Source organism: Pelecanus crispus, chromosome 12 (genome assembly GCF_030463565.1).
Source record: "Pelecanus crispus isolate bPelCri1 chromosome 12, bPelCri1.pri, whole genome shotgun sequence".
NCBI classification, from domain to species: Eukaryota; Metazoa; Chordata; class Aves; order Pelecaniformes; family Pelecanidae; genus Pelecanus; species Pelecanus crispus.
In genome coordinates this window covers 17,785,353-17,803,643 of record NC_134654.1, presented here as the reverse complement: position 1 = coordinate 17,803,643, position 18,291 = coordinate 17,785,353, and the positions used below count along the sequence as shown (strand labels likewise).

At 48.3% G+C, this 18,291-nt stretch overlaps 1 protein-coding gene across 1 annotated transcript; it reads right to left on the bottom strand.

Annotated features, from left to right (window-relative positions):
- Positions 1-6,926: 6,926 nt before the first annotated feature.
- Positions 6,927-13,979, bottom strand: TEKT3 (tektin 3). The gene is made up of 7 exons (XM_009490963.1): positions 13,401-13,979; positions 12,819-12,902; positions 11,193-11,263; positions 10,800-10,943; positions 9,308-9,530; positions 8,210-8,364; positions 6,927-7,143 (listed from the first exon to the last, which is right to left on the bottom strand). The coding sequence occupies exons 1-7, from the start codon at positions 13,977-13,979 to the stop codon at positions 6,927-6,929; spliced, it is 1,473 nt and encodes a 490-aa protein (XP_009489238.1).
- Between the last annotated feature and the right edge of the window lie 4,312 nt (positions 13,980-18,291).

Genomic DNA, 18,291 nt, shown 5'->3' with positions numbered 1-18,291 from the left:
AGCACTAGCACCTACCTCCCCATCACCTCTCCGCACACCAACTCCAAACTAGTCCTGCTTTGTTGCTGAGATGAGGGAATTTGGCATCCAGCCACCAAAACTGTAAATCTTGGGACAAAGAGGGAGAGAAGCGTGCTTGGCTCCTTCCTCCTGGCAAGCGCAGGCGTGTTCCCTGCAGCACAGGCTCTGGCTCCTCTGCACTCCTGTAAGTGGTCCCGTTGCACGCATTAGCCAGCAAGTGGGAGCTCAGAGCACTCTGTGGGGGTGGAGGGGAAGATGGGCCAGCAGCTGAAACAAGGCCCCCGGCCTCACACCGTGCTCGAGCCCGTTTCAGTACGTGCCTGCGCGCCCCGCCACGATGCTGCTGAGCCAAGCTGCGCTCCAGCAGCACCGGCTCTGCCTTGTGCAGGTTTGCCCAGCCTGGTTTCAATGGATGCAATTTGCCCTTCCCTCCAAAAAATACCCACCCATTTCTCTGCTGCTGCCACCCCCCTGTACCCTGTGACGCTGCTGCCTGTCATAGCAGGCTGCTGCACGTGCTGTCAGGAGCCAGTGCCATCTGTGACTGTAAGCACCAGAGGACTAAAACATCTGGACGGCCATCAGTACATTCTTCACTAATGAGACTATTTCGGGCTGTCTTGCCTCTGTGGGTTGGGCGTCTGCACTGCTTTCAGAGCAGAAGGAGCCACCACACTTGGGGCTGTGCAAACACAGAGTGAGAAGGCTCTTGTCCCCAAGAACTGCAACCTAACCTGCCATTGGAGATGATCGGATTCCGGCTTGTAGGTCTGAGATCTTGGCTACTGTGTCTCTAGATAAATTATCTGACCTGTTCCCCAAAAGCAGAGCATGGAGATGCACAGCGGTGAAAGGCAGCTGGGAGGTGTGGGGGTCACATACTGCACCCAAGCTCCTCCATGAATGTGGGACGGCAAAACTGCCTCGGCTCCAGTTCTGAAAACGGTGCCAAAAGCAGCTTTTTAACCACGGGAGAAATATCTGAAACTCAAATCAGGGAAAAAGAGTAGCCTGCGGGTAATTAAGCCCGTTTTGGCTGACAGTTGCAGATTAGAAACTGTGGAGGAAGCCCAGAGAGAAGAGCACATCACTCCCATGCTCCTCAGACACTTCTCTTCTTGGAAAGGTGCATTGTCCAAATGGAGCGGGGCTTTGGAAAAACATCGCTGAGCACGTGCTATCATGGAAGCTCTGGCGATGGGGGACCACACTGCTCCAGGGAGCACAGGGCATTCACATGGAAGCGCTGGAGGCAAAGCTCCTCTTTGCACCTTCCATCAACCGGAGGTGCCGGATGGCGTCTGTGCGCACCGGGAGGAGAGGAGGCGAGAAAGTGAGGATGTTCACAGCAGAGCCCTTGGGGCTTTGCTGGAGAGATGGCATCACCACCCAACCCAGCACAGGCTGGGGAGTTGCACTGTGCTTCCCATCAAGGGGCTCGAAAGCTGCCCAGCTTCCCCAGCTCAGCCTCTGTATGAGTGTGGCTAGCAGTGGTCACCGCCTCAATACGAGCAGGCGCCACAATAAATTTGAAAAATGTTTTGTGTACAAACAAGATTTGCCGCAGGCTGTGCTGGGAACACTGTAAGATCGACGGGTTGTATAAACACTGGGTAAAAAAATGTGGATTTCTCACTTTGAATCTATTCTGCAGGATCACTTAAAATTCTTACAATGCTTTAGCTTAAATTTCTAGAATAAAATAATGAGAATTCAAGAGGGAAAGTATTTTTTTCTATCACTTTAAGGGGCTCAGATGCTAATCTGACAAGGCAGTGACAGACTGAGGACTTTGCTGAAAAGGGTCTAAGCTTCATTTAACCGTGTCTGCAGCATCACCTGAACCAGCACATCACGGGCCCTGCTGCCATTGGTCCATTGGACACATACACTATCCCCCTCCCCAGGCCAGCTGAATGAATGAAAGCACTCTTAAAATGAGCATTTTCAAGCAACACAAAAATACAAGATTTTCTCTGTCTTCCTGTGGATGAACTTGTTTAACCTCAAGACTTTGCTGTGTCATCACAATTTTAGGGACTCGCTTCCTGTTCCCTATCCTGGTGATTAGGACCATTAGCAACAGGGGATCTGAAATGCAAAGGGGAAGGGGCAGAAATCTGCACTGCCACCAGCGAGCCTGTGGCTCATGTGGGGCTGCAAACAGAACAATGGGGGGAAAAAAAAAAAACTGTTTTCAAATAACTGTGCAACTAGGGAAAGAAGAAGAGCAATATGTGGTTTGACTCACATTTCATGAAAAATCTATAGTGCTCCCCCAAACAATGCACATGCATGTGTATATAAAAATACACATACATAGAGAGAAATAACTAAATAAGTATTTCCAGCTGGAGGGCTGGGGGAAGGCTCTCCACCTTGAGAGTACGTCCCCAGCTGGCACGAGAGCGGGGCTGAGGGCTGCCAGGATCCTGCCCTTTCCCCGGCACACGGAGCTGTGCACCGAGCACAGCTGGGTCTCAGCCAGGGAGCCGGGGAGGAGGCGGGCGCCACGCCCTGGGAGGGGGTGCCGCCGCGGGTTACTGAGCCGCACAGCTACCCCACAGAAGGGCTGCAAGAGGAACGGGTCTTTTCTCCAGTGTAAAACGCTGTTTGGATCAAAATGCACTGAGAGAGTGGGTTTTACCTCTTCTGATAAAACTGGTGGAATGGCTATCTGAAAAGCCATTTCAAGCAGAAAAAAAAATGGAAGGGGAGACATTTACATTCAGCAAACTTCTAAAACAAGAGGTCTAATATATCTTGGAGATATTTACTTACTTTTCCTGACATTTGTTTTCCACCAAACCAAGAAGAATTTATAAAATATTTTAGTCTCGTCTGCATTCATGCCCAAAAAGCAACTTCATCCAACTTTTTACTTTCAACTCCAATGCAGTTGTCATCACTGATAGAGTCAGGCTGAAATCACTGGAGAAAATCCCACTGGCTTCAGTGAAACCAAAATTTACCCACTGATTACAAAAGCCAGAAAAACCAACCAAGGTTCCCAGCTGGGACATGACTCTGTGTCAGGACATATTCAGATACTTTCAGAATTTGTGATTTGTGCTCATCTCCTGCGTGCTGACAGCATATAAAAGGAGCCAACCCTCTGCAAGCTCCTGTGTTGAACCTACAGAGGATACAGATCTAAACCAGCTTTGAGCTACCTTTTTGCCCAAGCTATTGAGTTTTAGACTTTTGGCTTCAGCAGTCCCAGGTCTGGTCCCGTTTCCAGTCTCCTCCAGGGTCCCAAGAGTGGCCACTGATGCTCTGAGCATGATGCTGCTCTGTCCCCTGCAGCTCCCTGCTGAGGGACACAGCTCATGCTGCAAGTCTGCATGGGCTTGAAGAACAACTGGAACAAGACCATGCGAAACAAATCCATCAGGGGATATTAAATTCAAGGACAGCCCTGTCAGCTCAGGAAGTCCTTGAGATACTAATTGCTGGAAGCTGGGAAAGTAGACTGGGAAAGTATCACAGGGTGTTTGCCTTGTTCTGGTGCTTTTATCTAAGCACATCTAAGCATCTCCTGTTGGTGCTGTCACAGGCTGAATCTGGGGCTCGCTGGACCTTGGTCTGAGCCAGCATAGCCATTCCTATAATACAACACTGCCCAAATTTTGCTTAGCATTTCACCAAAGTTGTGTTGTTGTTTTTTTTTTTAAATAAAGGCAATGTATTTGGGTTTTTTTCCAACTGCTGATGCTGTTTTGGGAATTCTCTCTCCCTTGAGCACAGTAATCTGCATTAGTTATGCAACAGATTGTTAACATGTTTTTTGGCAAGCTTTCATTTCACCCAAATTCATATCAGACTCTTCCAGGACATTCAATTCTTTTCTTAGACAATAAAAACACCCAAACCTCTTTTCTGAATACCTTCTTGATAGACTGGCCTTGACTGTTCAACTGGATCCTGGACTGACATGAAGCTCAGCTTGCATAAAGCAACACTGTCCTGGTTTTATGAATTTATTTTCTTTCCTCCAGTCAGTAAACAATTAGTTTACAAACCCGGCTCTGCAGAGTTTATTGGAATGATGCAGGAGGGTGGGAATATGGCTGTGGGATGCAAAGGAATTTCCACAAACTAACTTTCTCAGCAACTTGGCTGATAAAGCCAGCAATAAACCAGCAATAAACAGCAGTAAAAGCAGGCACGTCGTTCTTCAGACTGAAGGCATTTAAAGAAAGGAAACGTCAAATCAGTGCAGAAAGGCAGCCGAGGCAGACGGGGATACTATTTAGAAGTGATCTATGAAAGCAAATCATTAAATGGTGTGAAAGCAAAGGCATCTCGCACATCAGAAGCAGGAAGGCAGGACAGTTGCTTAATGCACCTGGTATACATCAAAGATAGAGACTGCTCAGATGCAACCCCAAAACCAACCCTGCTGTGATTGAACCAAGCAGCTTTACTCACCAGCAGCTCAGTCATGGGAGGCAGATCCATCCCTGTGCAGGAGACCCTGCCGCAAGCCACGTGTCTATTGGAATTTCACCGAAACCCCTCTCCTTAGAGACCCATTTTACAGGGAGGTTTGTGGCAGGGCTGGCTCCTGTCATGCAATTTGCATAGGACACACTGTGAGAGGGGGAAAAAAAAAAAAGACTCAAACTGAAGCACACATAGGATTAGACAATCAGAGCGCTTGGGGGGGATTTTAGAGTATCAGCTACCAGAAGAAGTAACACCAGTATTGCCGACTGACAGAAAACTGGCGTGGAGAGAATGAAACCCCAAAGGGACCTGGGAATTCTCTAATGTCTGGGAAATCTGCTGCAGGAAAGTGGAAAGTATTTGTGAAAGAAATAAGAGAAGCTGCAACTGAAATTCCTCTGGTCATGGCTCAAATGGAGGAAAGAAATGCATTGCAAAAATTGTGTAAAGAAGCATCGAGAGGGTAGGACGGCAAGATAAAATTTAGAAGTCTGATAATTGCAACACCACATAAATGCTGTCAATTAGGGAAAGCCTTAAGGAGTTGGGCTAGTGGGAAGCATGAGTGTTTGGGGTGCTCTGAAAGCAAAATTGGAGAAAATAAGAGACACTGGGTACTGACTGTTATCAGTGTGCCCTCATAGTAAAATGGAGCTCAGATATTTTTTTATGTGACTCAGAAATGAAGGTGGAAGTGAAATAGATGTGAAGCTGTCGCTGACGCCAGGACTTCGCCCAAGTTACTTAAAAGCATGAGCCTTTCAGAAAGGGACTGTGGGTGCCTCCGCTACCCAGTGCTCAGCTGGGGACAAATCCACGGGGCCCATTTCTCAAAAAAGAGAACAGGCATCTCTGCCTGAAAACCAGCCATCTGGAGCAGGGCTTCAAAACAGCAGAGCAGCCAAAATCACCAGGGTTTGTGAAAGTCTTCAGTAAAGGAACATGGGGAGAGTAACAGCACAAAGCAGCATGAAGGCTAGGAAGGATGCTAACAAAAACTGGAAGTCCCTATGAGTTCAGCATGCCATCAGCTATTTTGGGGAGGGACATAGGTGGAGAAAGGGAAGGTGCAACCTGCTGGAAAGTTTTTGCTGCTTACAGTTGTATCTTCTCTTTAGAAAGGGTGGCTGCTGTCTCTGATGGACTCCGGCTCCAAGATACACACAGAGTAGAGGAAACCTATCCTTAGTCTCCGTGAGACAAAAGTGCTAGTAAAAATAAGGGTTAAAAAGACAATTGTTTCCTGTTTAGGGCTGCTGCTGTGAAGAGAGATCCTGCCAAGATGCTGAGGCCGGGGCAGGACCTCGGTGCAGGTTACAGCTCTTGGGAGGCAGGGAGGGCAGGCAGGTCTGTCTGGACCTGTGCTGTGAGATGGAGTCATCTGGGGATGTGAGACTAGAAAAGATGCTCTCAGCTCCCGAGAGCCCCCATGCTGGACCAGGAGGTCCATGCCCTGGATTCTCAGGGGGGAGGAGAAGGGTCTTGAGCTTCTGCTCCTTTGGGATCTTGGTGCCTCCAGGCTTTAGACTGAGCTCAACTCTGCTTAGGTTAAAAGATTCAAGAGTGTCTAAGTGACATGTGAGTCTAAGGAGACAATTTGCAAAGTGACTTTCACACTGAAACTCAGATTGATTAAAGACTTATCCCTCTGAGAATTCATATATTTGATAAAATAGGTCTGATTTACGGCAAGAGAGCAGGTACCATGGCAGTCAGGGTGGCTGACTTAAGGACCGATTCATTTCTTTATCTTCAAAGTGCTTTGGTGCTTCCACCAACAAACTACATGCAAGAAGTTAAATTAGGAACCAATCCACACTCACCAAAATTAAAACCGCAGCATTTTCTTCAATTAGCAGGTTGAAAGTACTTCCTCATTTAAAGTCCCCAGCACTGACATTTTAGGTGACATTTAAAATTTTTCAAAAGCAAGAAAATTATCATTAGAAATCAGCTTAAAATGCAAGTTTTTCTATTTAGGAACAGAACATACTGCAACGCTTTATGGCGTAGTTTGTGTTTCTCCTGCTGCACCATTAAAAATGCATTATGGATGTCAACAGCTAATTACTCTGACAACTAACTTTACTTCCTCTTGTGCTTTTCCACATCAGACAGACTCAAAAGGAGGAAGACACAACAGTTTTTCTCCTAAAATCACAGATTAAAAGGGTAGGAATGAATCCACATGGGTGGATTTACTCCTAGGCGCATACAAGGTATTTTCAGCTACTCTCTGGCACACTGTGGAAGAGCATTGGAAAGAGAAAAAACAAAGGAAAAAAGAAACTTGGTAGACCATGTAACACACGAAGTGATCATTTAATCAGGGCTTTCATCAGGAAGTGAAAGTCTAACCATGTATTTTCAAAGCATCTTAGCAAAATTGGGAATGCATCCTAGGAAAACTGGGAATACCTCCCGCAACAGATATCGTGAGTTTGGCTGAGCCCAGCCTAAATGTAACCCACCAGCCGCGCAGTGCTGGGAAAGGTCTTGCGCATCCCCATGCACTTCTCCTGGTCAATGAAGAGCGAGGTGGCTTTGACGGCCAGGTCATGCTCCAAGACTGACTTGGCACGAACCAGCCTTTGCAGTGTGTCCTCGGCTTCCCTCAGCCGCTGCTGAAGACTCTGGATCGTCTCATCAATTTCGTAGACCTCGCTGACAAGGCTGGAAAGCAGCAAGAAACCCCCGTTAACAGTCCCATCATGGGGGTGGTTTCTAGCATGGCATTGCTGATGGGCCCTTTGGGCACAGGATTTCCCCCTTCAGCATGCTCAGACTAACTTGGACACCCCATTTCTGGCAGGTGCATGGGAAAGCTGAGGGCAGAGCTCCTCCAGACCTCCACAGGGAGCCATGGTTAAGTCTGCTCTAAGGCTTCGGCAATGTGCAGCCGCATCTCCCAGAGCAGCTCATGCCACTGAGAAGACAGATGAGCAGCTGTGGTTTCCTGTTCCCATTTGGCTTTGCAGGTTTGTTGGCTCACCCTCCCGGATTTCCCTATGCAGGGGTCCTCCCCACACCCACGGAGGCACACACAGCAAAACAGGATAGCTGGGAGAGGCTAAAAGTGAATGCGAAACAAGTGGAGGATGGAAAAAACAATGGCGTGCGAGATGCTGAACAGGCTCTGGGGCTGGGTTTAAATTGCTTTTAAAAGGCTTCACATGGAGTCATGCCCAGAGGGCTCCTTGGAGGAGGTGTGAGGTTCGGGGTGCCTCACTGGGGGTGCTGCTGGACACTCAGGGCAGCCTCCACAGCACCTTGGGGTGCAATCCCATGTCCTTGCTCACTGTGTCCAAAAGGATTTCCAGTGTCCCCAGGGGAGGGGAGTACTGCTTCTCCATATGGTGCACCCTTTCTTGCAGTTACCCAAAAGGAAGGAGCTAAGTGCTCTCAACGCGAGCCTGTCAGACAGTAAAGGGCTTATCCTTCAAAACTGAGCACACCCAACTGCCGGGAAGCAGGCAGGAGAGAAGACGAGGTTTACCCAAGTGGGAAAAATCCAGCCCCTCATGGAGTAGCATCAGGCTGTACCCAGCCATGGTGTACAGCCTCTTTCATGGGTGCTGGGATACCTGCTCATTGCTTTTGATTCTATCAGTGCACTTATGGAACGACTATTTAGAAAAAAAAAAAAAAAACATGATTAATTTTGTCATCCAGTGATGCTCCTGAGTGCTACCACTAATGACTCCTCAAGGATCCTGCCAGCCCTGTGCTCCTGCCTTACCGGAGCTGGGCAGTGTCCCGGCACAGCTCCACATTTGGTCTCCGCGTGCGCTCGTCCAGCCGGGTCTGAGCCACTTTTAATGGAGGCCCTTTGTCCCTAATGGCTTTTCGGATGGCTTCTATGTTCATCTCAATCTGGAAGATTTCCTGCAGTGTCTGGCATGAAAGAGAAACACATGCATAAATTAAAAAATATATTCTCAGGTGACCACATCATTTCCCTTTTCTCCTGTCCATCTGCAGAAAAAGACAAGTTCAATAAGCAGACTCTGGGCTCAGACCACTGTCGCTCTGTCACAAATTAAGGCACAGATCCACCAGTGATTTCTGTTCAGGGAAAAGCCTCTCTTTGCTGTTGCTGTTGCTGTTGCATCGGAGGATGTTTTGGAGCAGTGATGGATCTATTGAATTACCAGCTTTCCAAAACTACTGCTTGCAGGAACTGATCATCCATCAATAGCAACTAATAGAGGGAAGGTTTTTAATGGATCCCTCAACTGTGGGATCAGCCCGCAGTGCTGCAAGCCCAGTCTCCGCTCAGTTAATCAATACTATGCCAAGCACTTTTCAGGAAGCTTTCCATGAGACCCACCAGTCTGAGCCAGGTGCCCATCACTGATCTCCACTTACCTATCTCCACTTACTCTGCTTGGCAGAGCAAACACACAGATACCCATGCAGCAAACACAGAGTACTGAGACTGAAAGCACGTCCTTGGAGGAGAAGCAAGCCTACAAACCCCCCGGCAGGCACCCCAGCAGAGGCTCAGCAAAGACTTTCTGCAAGGCAGCCAGCACTTCTGAAGTAACTACCAGGAGATGCAAACAGCATTGGCATTTTCTGCTGGAAATCCCTGTGCTACCAGGCTGTCAGCTAGGATGCACTAGCAAAATACAGTATCCCTTGAGATGAAATTACAGTGCCAACTCATCCTGCTCCAAGAAGAAAGTACTTTGAGTTTCAAACAGAAAATGATACTACAACCAGCTTCTTGTGGTGACCGTTCCTCTGCTTGGGCCAGGTCTGCATGGAGGGTTCCTCTTTGGAGGTGTCACTGGGAAGTGACAGTGTCACACTGAAAGGGAGGGGTTCAGGCTACCTTGGCCAGGTGGGTCTGAATCTTGCTCTTGGCATCGGCTGTCTCAGCGATGCGGTTGGTGAAGGCAATGTTCACCCTGTTGAATTGGTGCCACATCTCGTTGGCCGTCACCACCAGCAGGTTTTCAATGTTGTCCCGCAGCTTGGCAGAGGCCGCCCGTTCGCTCTGGGAGCAGAGGATGTTCCTGTCCGTGAACTTGGCCCACGACTCTGGCACTGAGATCCTGGGGGAGGGAAAGGAGAAGCCCATGGTAAGCCCATGCTGCTGAAGCTGGACGTGGGCAGGCATGGACCCTGCCAGGAAGCAGCGTGGATTAAGCACAGCCTTAAGAGGAATCTATACTCTTAATTTAACCACATGAAAGTGAAACACCTGGACACCATTTGTTCAATAACACTCATCAAATGATGACATGTTCTGGAAGACAACTGTGGTACTTATGGAAGCTCAGACAAAGAAAAGATTTCCCCAGAAGAAACAGAGATTTTAATCAGACCCTGTATTTACATGTTTGAGGCATTTAAGTGCCAAGTGATTCACAGCTTCACAACAACATGCAGATTGTAGTCAAGGCATTTTGCTCATAACTTATCTCAGTTTCATACTAAACTGAATGAGCGTTAGATAATATTCAATTCCCTGTGTGTGCATTCTGGATGAAGTTCACGCCTGTGCAGTAGTCCAGAACAAGGTCAGCAAAAGACTTCAATGCCACATAAGCTCCATTTAAAACATGCTGATCCTCGGCACATTTCCCCCCCTCTGAATTTTAGCATCAATCCTTTGCAATTCATTTGCCTGTCTAAATATGTCTGAGCTCTACTGTGAATAATTATTCAAACATTAGAAAAATTGAATCAATCTATGCCCCTCCATAAACTGCATGCATCTGTGCGAGCAGCAGATTTATTCCCTCAGCCCTTTGCCACTTAGGGCATATCTCTGCAAGTGCTGGTTTAGGTCACCATTCATTTACTGCAGAGCCAAAGCTGAATTCCTGGCACCCAAAAGAAGCTGAACTCTATCCCAGGATCATGCTCTCTATTTCTTTATCTTCTGTGTCATTTTGGCTCCTTGCCAGGCCCTCTCCATGCTGGGGTGAACCCCCCAGACTTTACATCAATGAAGAGCACTCAGGCAAGCGCTGACACATCTTTGAAAATATGCATAAACTTAATGAGCTGTGTAGAGGTGCTGAACTGAATTCATTTTCAGGCTGATCTCTGAACTCTGCTATAATGTTTAATTAGGTGGGACTCGCTTTCACCCTCTGGATGTTCAGCATCCAGCTGAAAGCAGAGGGTTGTGCTGCCTTTATGGTGAGCAGAGAGAAATGGCCCCTCTGAAGTGGCGGTCTCCAGGCGGGACGGATGTGCCATGCAGAGACACATGCCTTTAGAGTGGGCTGGGGACAAGCAGCTCCCTGCCAGGGAGAGGCACAGTGCATCCCGGGGACAGCTTGGTGCTCACGTGCCACCCGGCGTGCACTCACGTGGCATCGACCCGCTCCACCCCTCGGTAGTAGCTGATGCCGTCGGAGGTGTTCCTCAGGTGGTGGCACTTGTCGTCGATGCGGTGGGCTGCCTGCTTGTTGGCCAGGTCCCTCTCCAGCTCATGCTGGGCCACCCTGTTGGACCTTCAACACACAAGCAACAGCCGTCGGTGGGGATGTATGGGTGGAATGGCTTCCTCCCCATCCCGCTTCCCCGCAGCTCCTGCCCAGGCAGCTGTGTCCTCCCACGAGCATCACTGCCCGCTTCCCATGGAGTCTGCATGGGTTTTACACCTCTGGGGTGGGGGTAGAGGTGGGGGCCTGCTGGGGGTTCACATCACAACTACAAATGCACATCAGCCCTACAGCATGAGATAACAAGCTCCTCCTTACGCGAGCTGGGCTTTCGCCTTATCCAGGTACTGCTGCATCCTCTCCTGGCATGACCTGATGACATCGACTTCCTGGGCAAAGGCAAAACATGACCCCATCAGTGTCCACACTCAGTCATCCTGGTCACACTCGTCCCCTCAGACCTCTCCAACCCTGCACACAGTTGTCTGCTTGTCTTTTTGCCCAACGCAAACAGGCAGGGAGTGGAGAAAGTCCCCCCCAACCCCAGCACACTCACTCATGCAGCTGAGCCTGCATGCAGCGACCAGGAGGGGACAGAAAGGTGCTGTGGCCACAGCTATGGCCTTCGCATTCACTTGCAGGTTGATAAGTAGTTTTTCACCTCTACATCAGTGTCAAGTGCTGGTTAGTTCCACTGCATGGACAGGGACAGATCCTGACGTGGTACAAACAGGCATAGTGGTTCCCTGGACCAGCAGTGCTACACACCCCCATCCCCAAATCAGCATCTGCCCTTTTTGCTCCCAGAATGTTCTCCCCAGGAGAAATCCCATCTATACAGGACAAGAGGAGATGAACTTTACTTTGGTGTAAATCCCCAGCCATTTCTAAGAAACATTCAGCTCCACTGGAGGAAGGCTCTCAGCTCACTTGACTTCAGCACCAATCTATTGTGTTTCTGAAGCCCCAGCTACTGGGGGCAGGTGATTACTGCTCCAAATCCAGTAATTTTTAAGCCCTCCTGTCTGCAGGAGCCAACTGAAAAGCATGGCCTAAATGAGTCCTAAACTCTTAACAACAAAAATACCATTATGGGGATACCAGCTTTGATTATTTGCCTAAAATCTCATGACCTTTAGACTAATCTTCTAATTTTTTAGGGCCTGACTCATAAGAAAACATCTTCTAACAGAGCAGTGGCTTCACGGTCCCAGGGGCTGCAATTTCCTTCCCAGTTTCATGATGCCTTTGCCGTGATTGTATGTCACTGAATCCTGCGTTAGGATCCCATCTTCTGTGCCAACTCTCATCGCGTTTGCTTTTTATTTGCAATTTAAAGCAGACTATATAAAGGCAGGCAGAAGTGCACGTTTTTATGATTTCTATAAAATACATTGCCTAAGCACACATAGCGGGCAGTCCTACTGCTCTGAGCAAAGCAAAGCTGGGGGTAGATGTAATATCTTTTATGAGACCAACTAATATAGTTGGGAAAACCAGACAAGCTGTTGGGCACACACTGCCTTCTTCATATCTGCATGTGATATATATATATAGAGAGAGAGAGATGTATGTGATATAGATATATAGCTATATCATATGTATACGATATAGATACATGTAGATCCTGTTCTGGCAGGACTCTGAAAGGCAGGACAGTCTCACAAACTGCTTGAAGAGGGACAGAGGACCCTGATACGCTACACAAACACACAGCTGATTTTCAGCTATTCCTTCCTCTGTTAGGGCAAGTCTTACCCTTACTGCGTGGGCATGCTGCTGTGCGGGGGAGCACTGTCCCCTGGCCCAGCAGATTTTGGGGGTTTGGAGAGTTTAGCACCTCACCAGCACTAAGGAGACAGTAAGGTAACAAGGCTGCACAACCTGTTTAGGGCAGTTTAGATAGAAATAGCTTTAACACGTGATCTGAGTTGCTAGACTTACTGTGAAGAGCTGTTTCTCCACATCATCATGGACTAGGTCGATGCCCATCCTCTTCTCCCGGTGAAGCAAGCACTCCTGAGCAACCTGTTGGGGACATGCCATCACAGCTGGCTGCAGGGGCTGGGTTGCCTATAGGGACAGTCCCCATCTCAAGTGATGTAAGAAAGGAAATGGTGGGCACAGAGATGACAGCAGGGGAAAAAAGGGAAAAATAAACATGAGGGAGCACACGTGTCCCTGGTGCAACCACCACTGAATGCAGGGACCTGTGTCAGGTTTGATGCTGACCCTGCCAAAGCCTCATAGTAAGACATGGGTTTTTGTCTCCCAAACCAGGATTTTGGATACACCGCTTATGAAAATATTTGGTTAAGCAAATACTGTTTTGATGTGCTCAGCATGTGCTGATAAGGGATGCAGCAGATGGCAAGGGATTTGTTTATTACTAACTTAACTAATGGGCTCTTAATAAAAACTTTCTAGACGTTACGGAGCTGCAATGAAACTTAATTAGACATTTGAATGGCTGCAGATGTTTCAGCAGTAGGCTACAGCTCGCAGTCCACTGGACACGGTGCTTACCTGGAGGGGGGCCTCCGTCTCGGCCAAGGCTCTCTCCAGTCGTTTCTTTAAGTCTGTGAGTGCGTTGGTCTCCCCGATCATCTCATCCAGCTCATGGCAGAGCTCTGATTTCCAAAATCCAATATCACTGACACGTTCTCCCAGGTTTTTCGTGCTTTCTACTTGTGTTTTCTTTGTCTGCTGATATTTATCCTGAATCATGCGGGAGGTATCGACTCTCAGACGCTCCGCATCGTGCCGGGAAGTCTCCGACTCTTTGTAGTTGGTCAGGTTGGACCTGTACCAGTCGTCAGGGGTGTACCGGGTGAAGAGGGTTGTTCTGCTGGGAACAAAAGGAAGCATCTTGCTGGGGGTTAACCCCTGGGAGGTTTTGGAAAAGGGAGCCAAGGTTGGGTTGATGGCAGCTGCTTTATAGTAGGCGCTGGGCATCCAGGGGAGGCTGAAGCTCTGAGGCAAGGGGTAGTAAGGAACACGGTTCTTATAGCTTGAAGCCATGGTGCTGATGGCAGGCAGAAACTTGGTAGGTGTTGATCTTGGATGGGCGTATGTTGCTGTTAAGGGAGAGCCAACCAGCTCCATTCTTGAAAGCTGTTATTCAGGTGCGTGTCCTGTACAAAGGACACAGAAGAAGAAAACTTCACTCAGTGAGCTCCTGCACTCGCATTACTTCTTACAGCAACACATGCAACTTATAATACAAACAGCACCCACACATTGCCTGTACAGGCCTAAAACTCTTGAAAGCAAATCCCTTCTGACAGCATCCCAAGCGTTTGTATATACAGGGATTTGACTTTGTTGTTAGTATCTAGCGTCAGGTCTTGAAATGTGGAGAGAAACAAATCATGGCTGCTAAGGAGAATGACAGATATTATGCCTTCATTTTCCTTAAATCTATCAGTCCAGTGAAACTATAGTTGCTGATTCTCTGCTGTTCATTTGTTTCTTTTGGCTGGCGTATCTGCTGATCTTATAGTACTCCAGATGTAATTTTCTCTTTAAAAGTTCCATTACCAGCCCCAATAGTTTTGGACACACAGCTGCTACCAACCCAGCGTGATTTGTGGGCAAGGGACTCCATCCTCACCATCTCTATCTTCACTTGCATTAAATGCTCAAGTGAGGAGTCTGCAGGTGAGCTGAGCTTTGCAGGACTATATACAAATTTGAAAAACCCCCACCTATTTCAACCTAAAAAGAACAGCCATCTCTTGATTTGCAAATGAAGAAAAATGTCTATGGCTCACCAGATGTAAAATAAATGTGCTTGTAAAGGAGATATCCCAGTGTCTTTTCAGAGCGGCTCGCAAATGCCAGCCTTGAAGTAGCCGTAGGAATGGCCACACAGGAAGATTTTTGCTACTAATAACTGCATATAGCACTGTGGATGCTACTGCTCTTTTCAGATTGAGGTTATCAGTCAATTGTCATCAGAAATATAATGCAGAGGGCCACCAAATGTGCCTAACACACCTAATCTGAGGACAAAGACTCAGGAGGGCATGTTGTGCTCAGTGTGAAGCTCTTGTAAGGTTACAAGTGTCACCCACTGGCAGGAATAAGTCCCTATGGCTGTTGTAGCCAGCTGCTGTGTTACAGGGACGTGTCCTTCCCCTAACACCATCCCATCCCCACTGCTCCCAGCCTGGCTCAGAGCCCCAGTGAAAGATTAGGACACCAGTGCGCTGCCAGATTGTAGAATCATAGAATCACAGAATGCTTTGGGTTGGAAGGGACCTTTAGAGGTCATCTAGCCCAACCCCCCTGCCGTGAGCAGGGACATCTTTAACTCGATCAGGTTGCTCAGAGCCCCATCCAACTTGACCTGGAATGTTTCCAGGGATGGGACCTCCACTACCTCTCGGCAATGCATGCCAGTGCTTCACCACCCTCATTGTAAAAAAATTCTTCCTTATATCCAGTCTAAATCTACCCTCCTTTAGTTTAAAACCATTACTCCTTGTCCTGTCACAACAGGCCTTGCTAAAAAGATTGCCCCCATCTTTCCTACAGGCCCCCTTTAAGTACTGAAAGGCCGCAATAAGGTCTCCCCAGAGCCTTCTCTTCTCCAGGCTGAACAACCCCAAGATCCCCGGATAGGAGTGGGGTTTGACATGAAGCATGTGCTAAATCCCATTTATGACAGCATGAAACCAACTTTATTCCTTTTAAAATGGGATGTTTGCATGAAATAAATTTGCTTTTATTCTAGAACAAAGCATCCACACAAGCAATCATATGACTTGAGGTTTAATTGCTCCTCCTGGGCTACCCCGATCAATTTGCATGTGTAGGCGAGCTGAGAGAGGCTGGCTTATTTTTAAAACCATAAAACCCTTGGGAAAGAGAGATTCTTCCCTTTTAGTCACCTCTGCAACAAGGAACACCTCTCTCTACACAAGGGCAGGACCAATGAGTCGTGGTTTCCTACTGGAAAGCTTAAAAGGCAGTAGGTGGGAGGCACACAGAGACAGGCAGGCTCTGCCTGTGAGCTGCTGTTTACTGTACACCGGTGGTGACCCTCTCTAATGCCAGATGCTCACAGCCTATTGACTGTCTTGGAGCCATGCCCATTTATACCAGGTGATGAGCAGACAACACAACTCATTAAACTGCACATTTTCCAACATCTAGCTATAGGGACAGGTGACCTAAGAGACTTTTTGTGTCACCTATGTCTGTAATGGCTTGATGCATTCAGATGAACAGTGTCTCAAAATGCAGCTATTAAATAAATGAACAGTGAATGCAGGAGAATAACAGGTCCTTTAGCTAGAATAAGTCAGAGATGAGTCAGAGGGGAAAAGTGCACAGCCTGCAGCTGGGAAATCACTGAACTTTTGAGGACTGTATTTTCACGCCTTGCCCAATTTTGGCCATGCTGGCACGGGCTGCCCCAGTACCTGACTTGAGAGCAGCATAGCTGTGGGCACTGAGTCTCACCCCAGGATCCAGTCTGGCTGAAGAGGCTGTGGGATAGGCAGCAGGAAAATCACACCCTCAAATTTAGCAAAAAAACTTTCGCAAACATGACCCTCCATCCAGTTTGGCAGAACTGAGGACAAAATGTCTGTGCTCAGGTCCAACAAAAACCACTGTGTGTGCTGGTTCCCACAAACCAGTCACTTCAGCCCTTTTGTCCCTGCTGGGGATAAATGACTGCACTTTCCCTAGCTCTGTGCCACTTATTTATACCTGAGAAACAGCATTCAGAGGGTGGGAGACGGCTTTCCTGGCTCCCACCCCTGCAAATAAATTATTCCCTTGCAGATACTGACAGACACACATTTAAGAAAGGGAGGAAAAAACCTTGGGAATGGACCAGGGTTACACTTCCCTGCATTTCCAGCTGAAATAAATACCCCTGCACCCCGCTTGGGATAAGCCATCCCAGGGTAACACTTTCTGCCACCCCTGAACACAGATACACAACGAGAGCCCCCTGCTACCTGGTTTGGGTACATTTGGATGATATAAGAGATATTGGGGGAGATTAGGAGAAATATCTGGTTTTTTAGTCCTCCTCTCCCAGTTCAAGTACATACTCACCCTTAGCTGCCTGGGTGCGGGGTGTGATCCAGGGGTTTGGGGGTGCCTGGTGGGGCTGCTACTCACTGCTGTGCTGCCAGGTTCGTGCAGCATCCCCGGTGCTGTCAGTGAGACAGGACCAGGGGAGCGTTGCCACGGGTGCAGAATGCTCAGGGTTCTGCTGGGGCAACTCCCTGCAGCCGCTATGGCAACCTGATGCAGTCTTTGGGCAGCCCAGTGCAATCCAGTGCTCTCGAGTGGCAACTCAGTACAACCCTCGGGCATCCTAGTGCTGCCCCTGGGCAACCAAGTGCTACCCATGGGCAAACCAGTGTCCTCACTGGGCAACCTGGTGCCAGCACTGGGGCTCCTGGGCCAGCCCGTGGCTGAGCGGAGGCCTTGCTGGGGCAGACAGGTACACCAGGGTGGGGGTGATGGCACCCCAGGTGAGGAGATGCACGGTGTCCCCAGGAGCCCCACCATGGCACAACTTCACGCAGCACCACGGCATTGTGCACCAATCACCCAGCGACATCGGGAATGTTTCCTGGGAGAGGGCCTTTTCCCAGTTATTTCAGGCTTTAAACTGAGAAAAGGCACTGAAACAGGAGGAGCCCAGTAGTGCCGGTAGTTAGCACAGCCACTCTGGCTAACCCAAGGAGGTTTTTCTCCAACTTTTGGTAATGCCCATCAGGGCTGCTGCGAGGACCTCTGTGTCCCACTTTATCCAGAGGAAACATTTTCATTTACTTCATTTTACCACTTTGGATTAACCGTCAGGCTGATATGCATTATCATAGCCTTTTTCAGTTTCTTCTTGTTTTCCTACCTTTCCCTGCAGACGGAGATTGTACCAAAATGTTTTACAGTTTCTCGTGAATGCCGTGACACCCTGCCCCACCGCTCCTGCTTTCTGTGCTCACACACACACACAGAGCTGGCCTCCCTGAGAAAGCCAAGCCTCTACTGCCAAAGATCTGACATAAAACATAAACTCTTTCATGTATACAAAGTTTAGCATACTTTGATTTCACTTTAAACACACATCTTGCTTTAGCCGGGTGAAGAATCAGCTTAATCAAACTGAAATAAAAAGTTCAGCACACAAGTTGCTTTTCTATAGCTAAACCAGATAAAATAATTTTAACTAAAGCAAGCCAACCTCTGCCCCCAGTAGGACACGCACACGCCCTCGGACCAGACCTGCGCTCTGGTCCCTGCACACTCCCAGCCTCCATCTACGCCCACTCTCACTCCCTGCCTGGAGCTAATTTTGTTCAGATGAATCACGAGGGACACCACTAATTGTTGTAGGCAACCACAGTGGTTTTGAAGCATTTACTAAATTAAGCAGTAATAATTA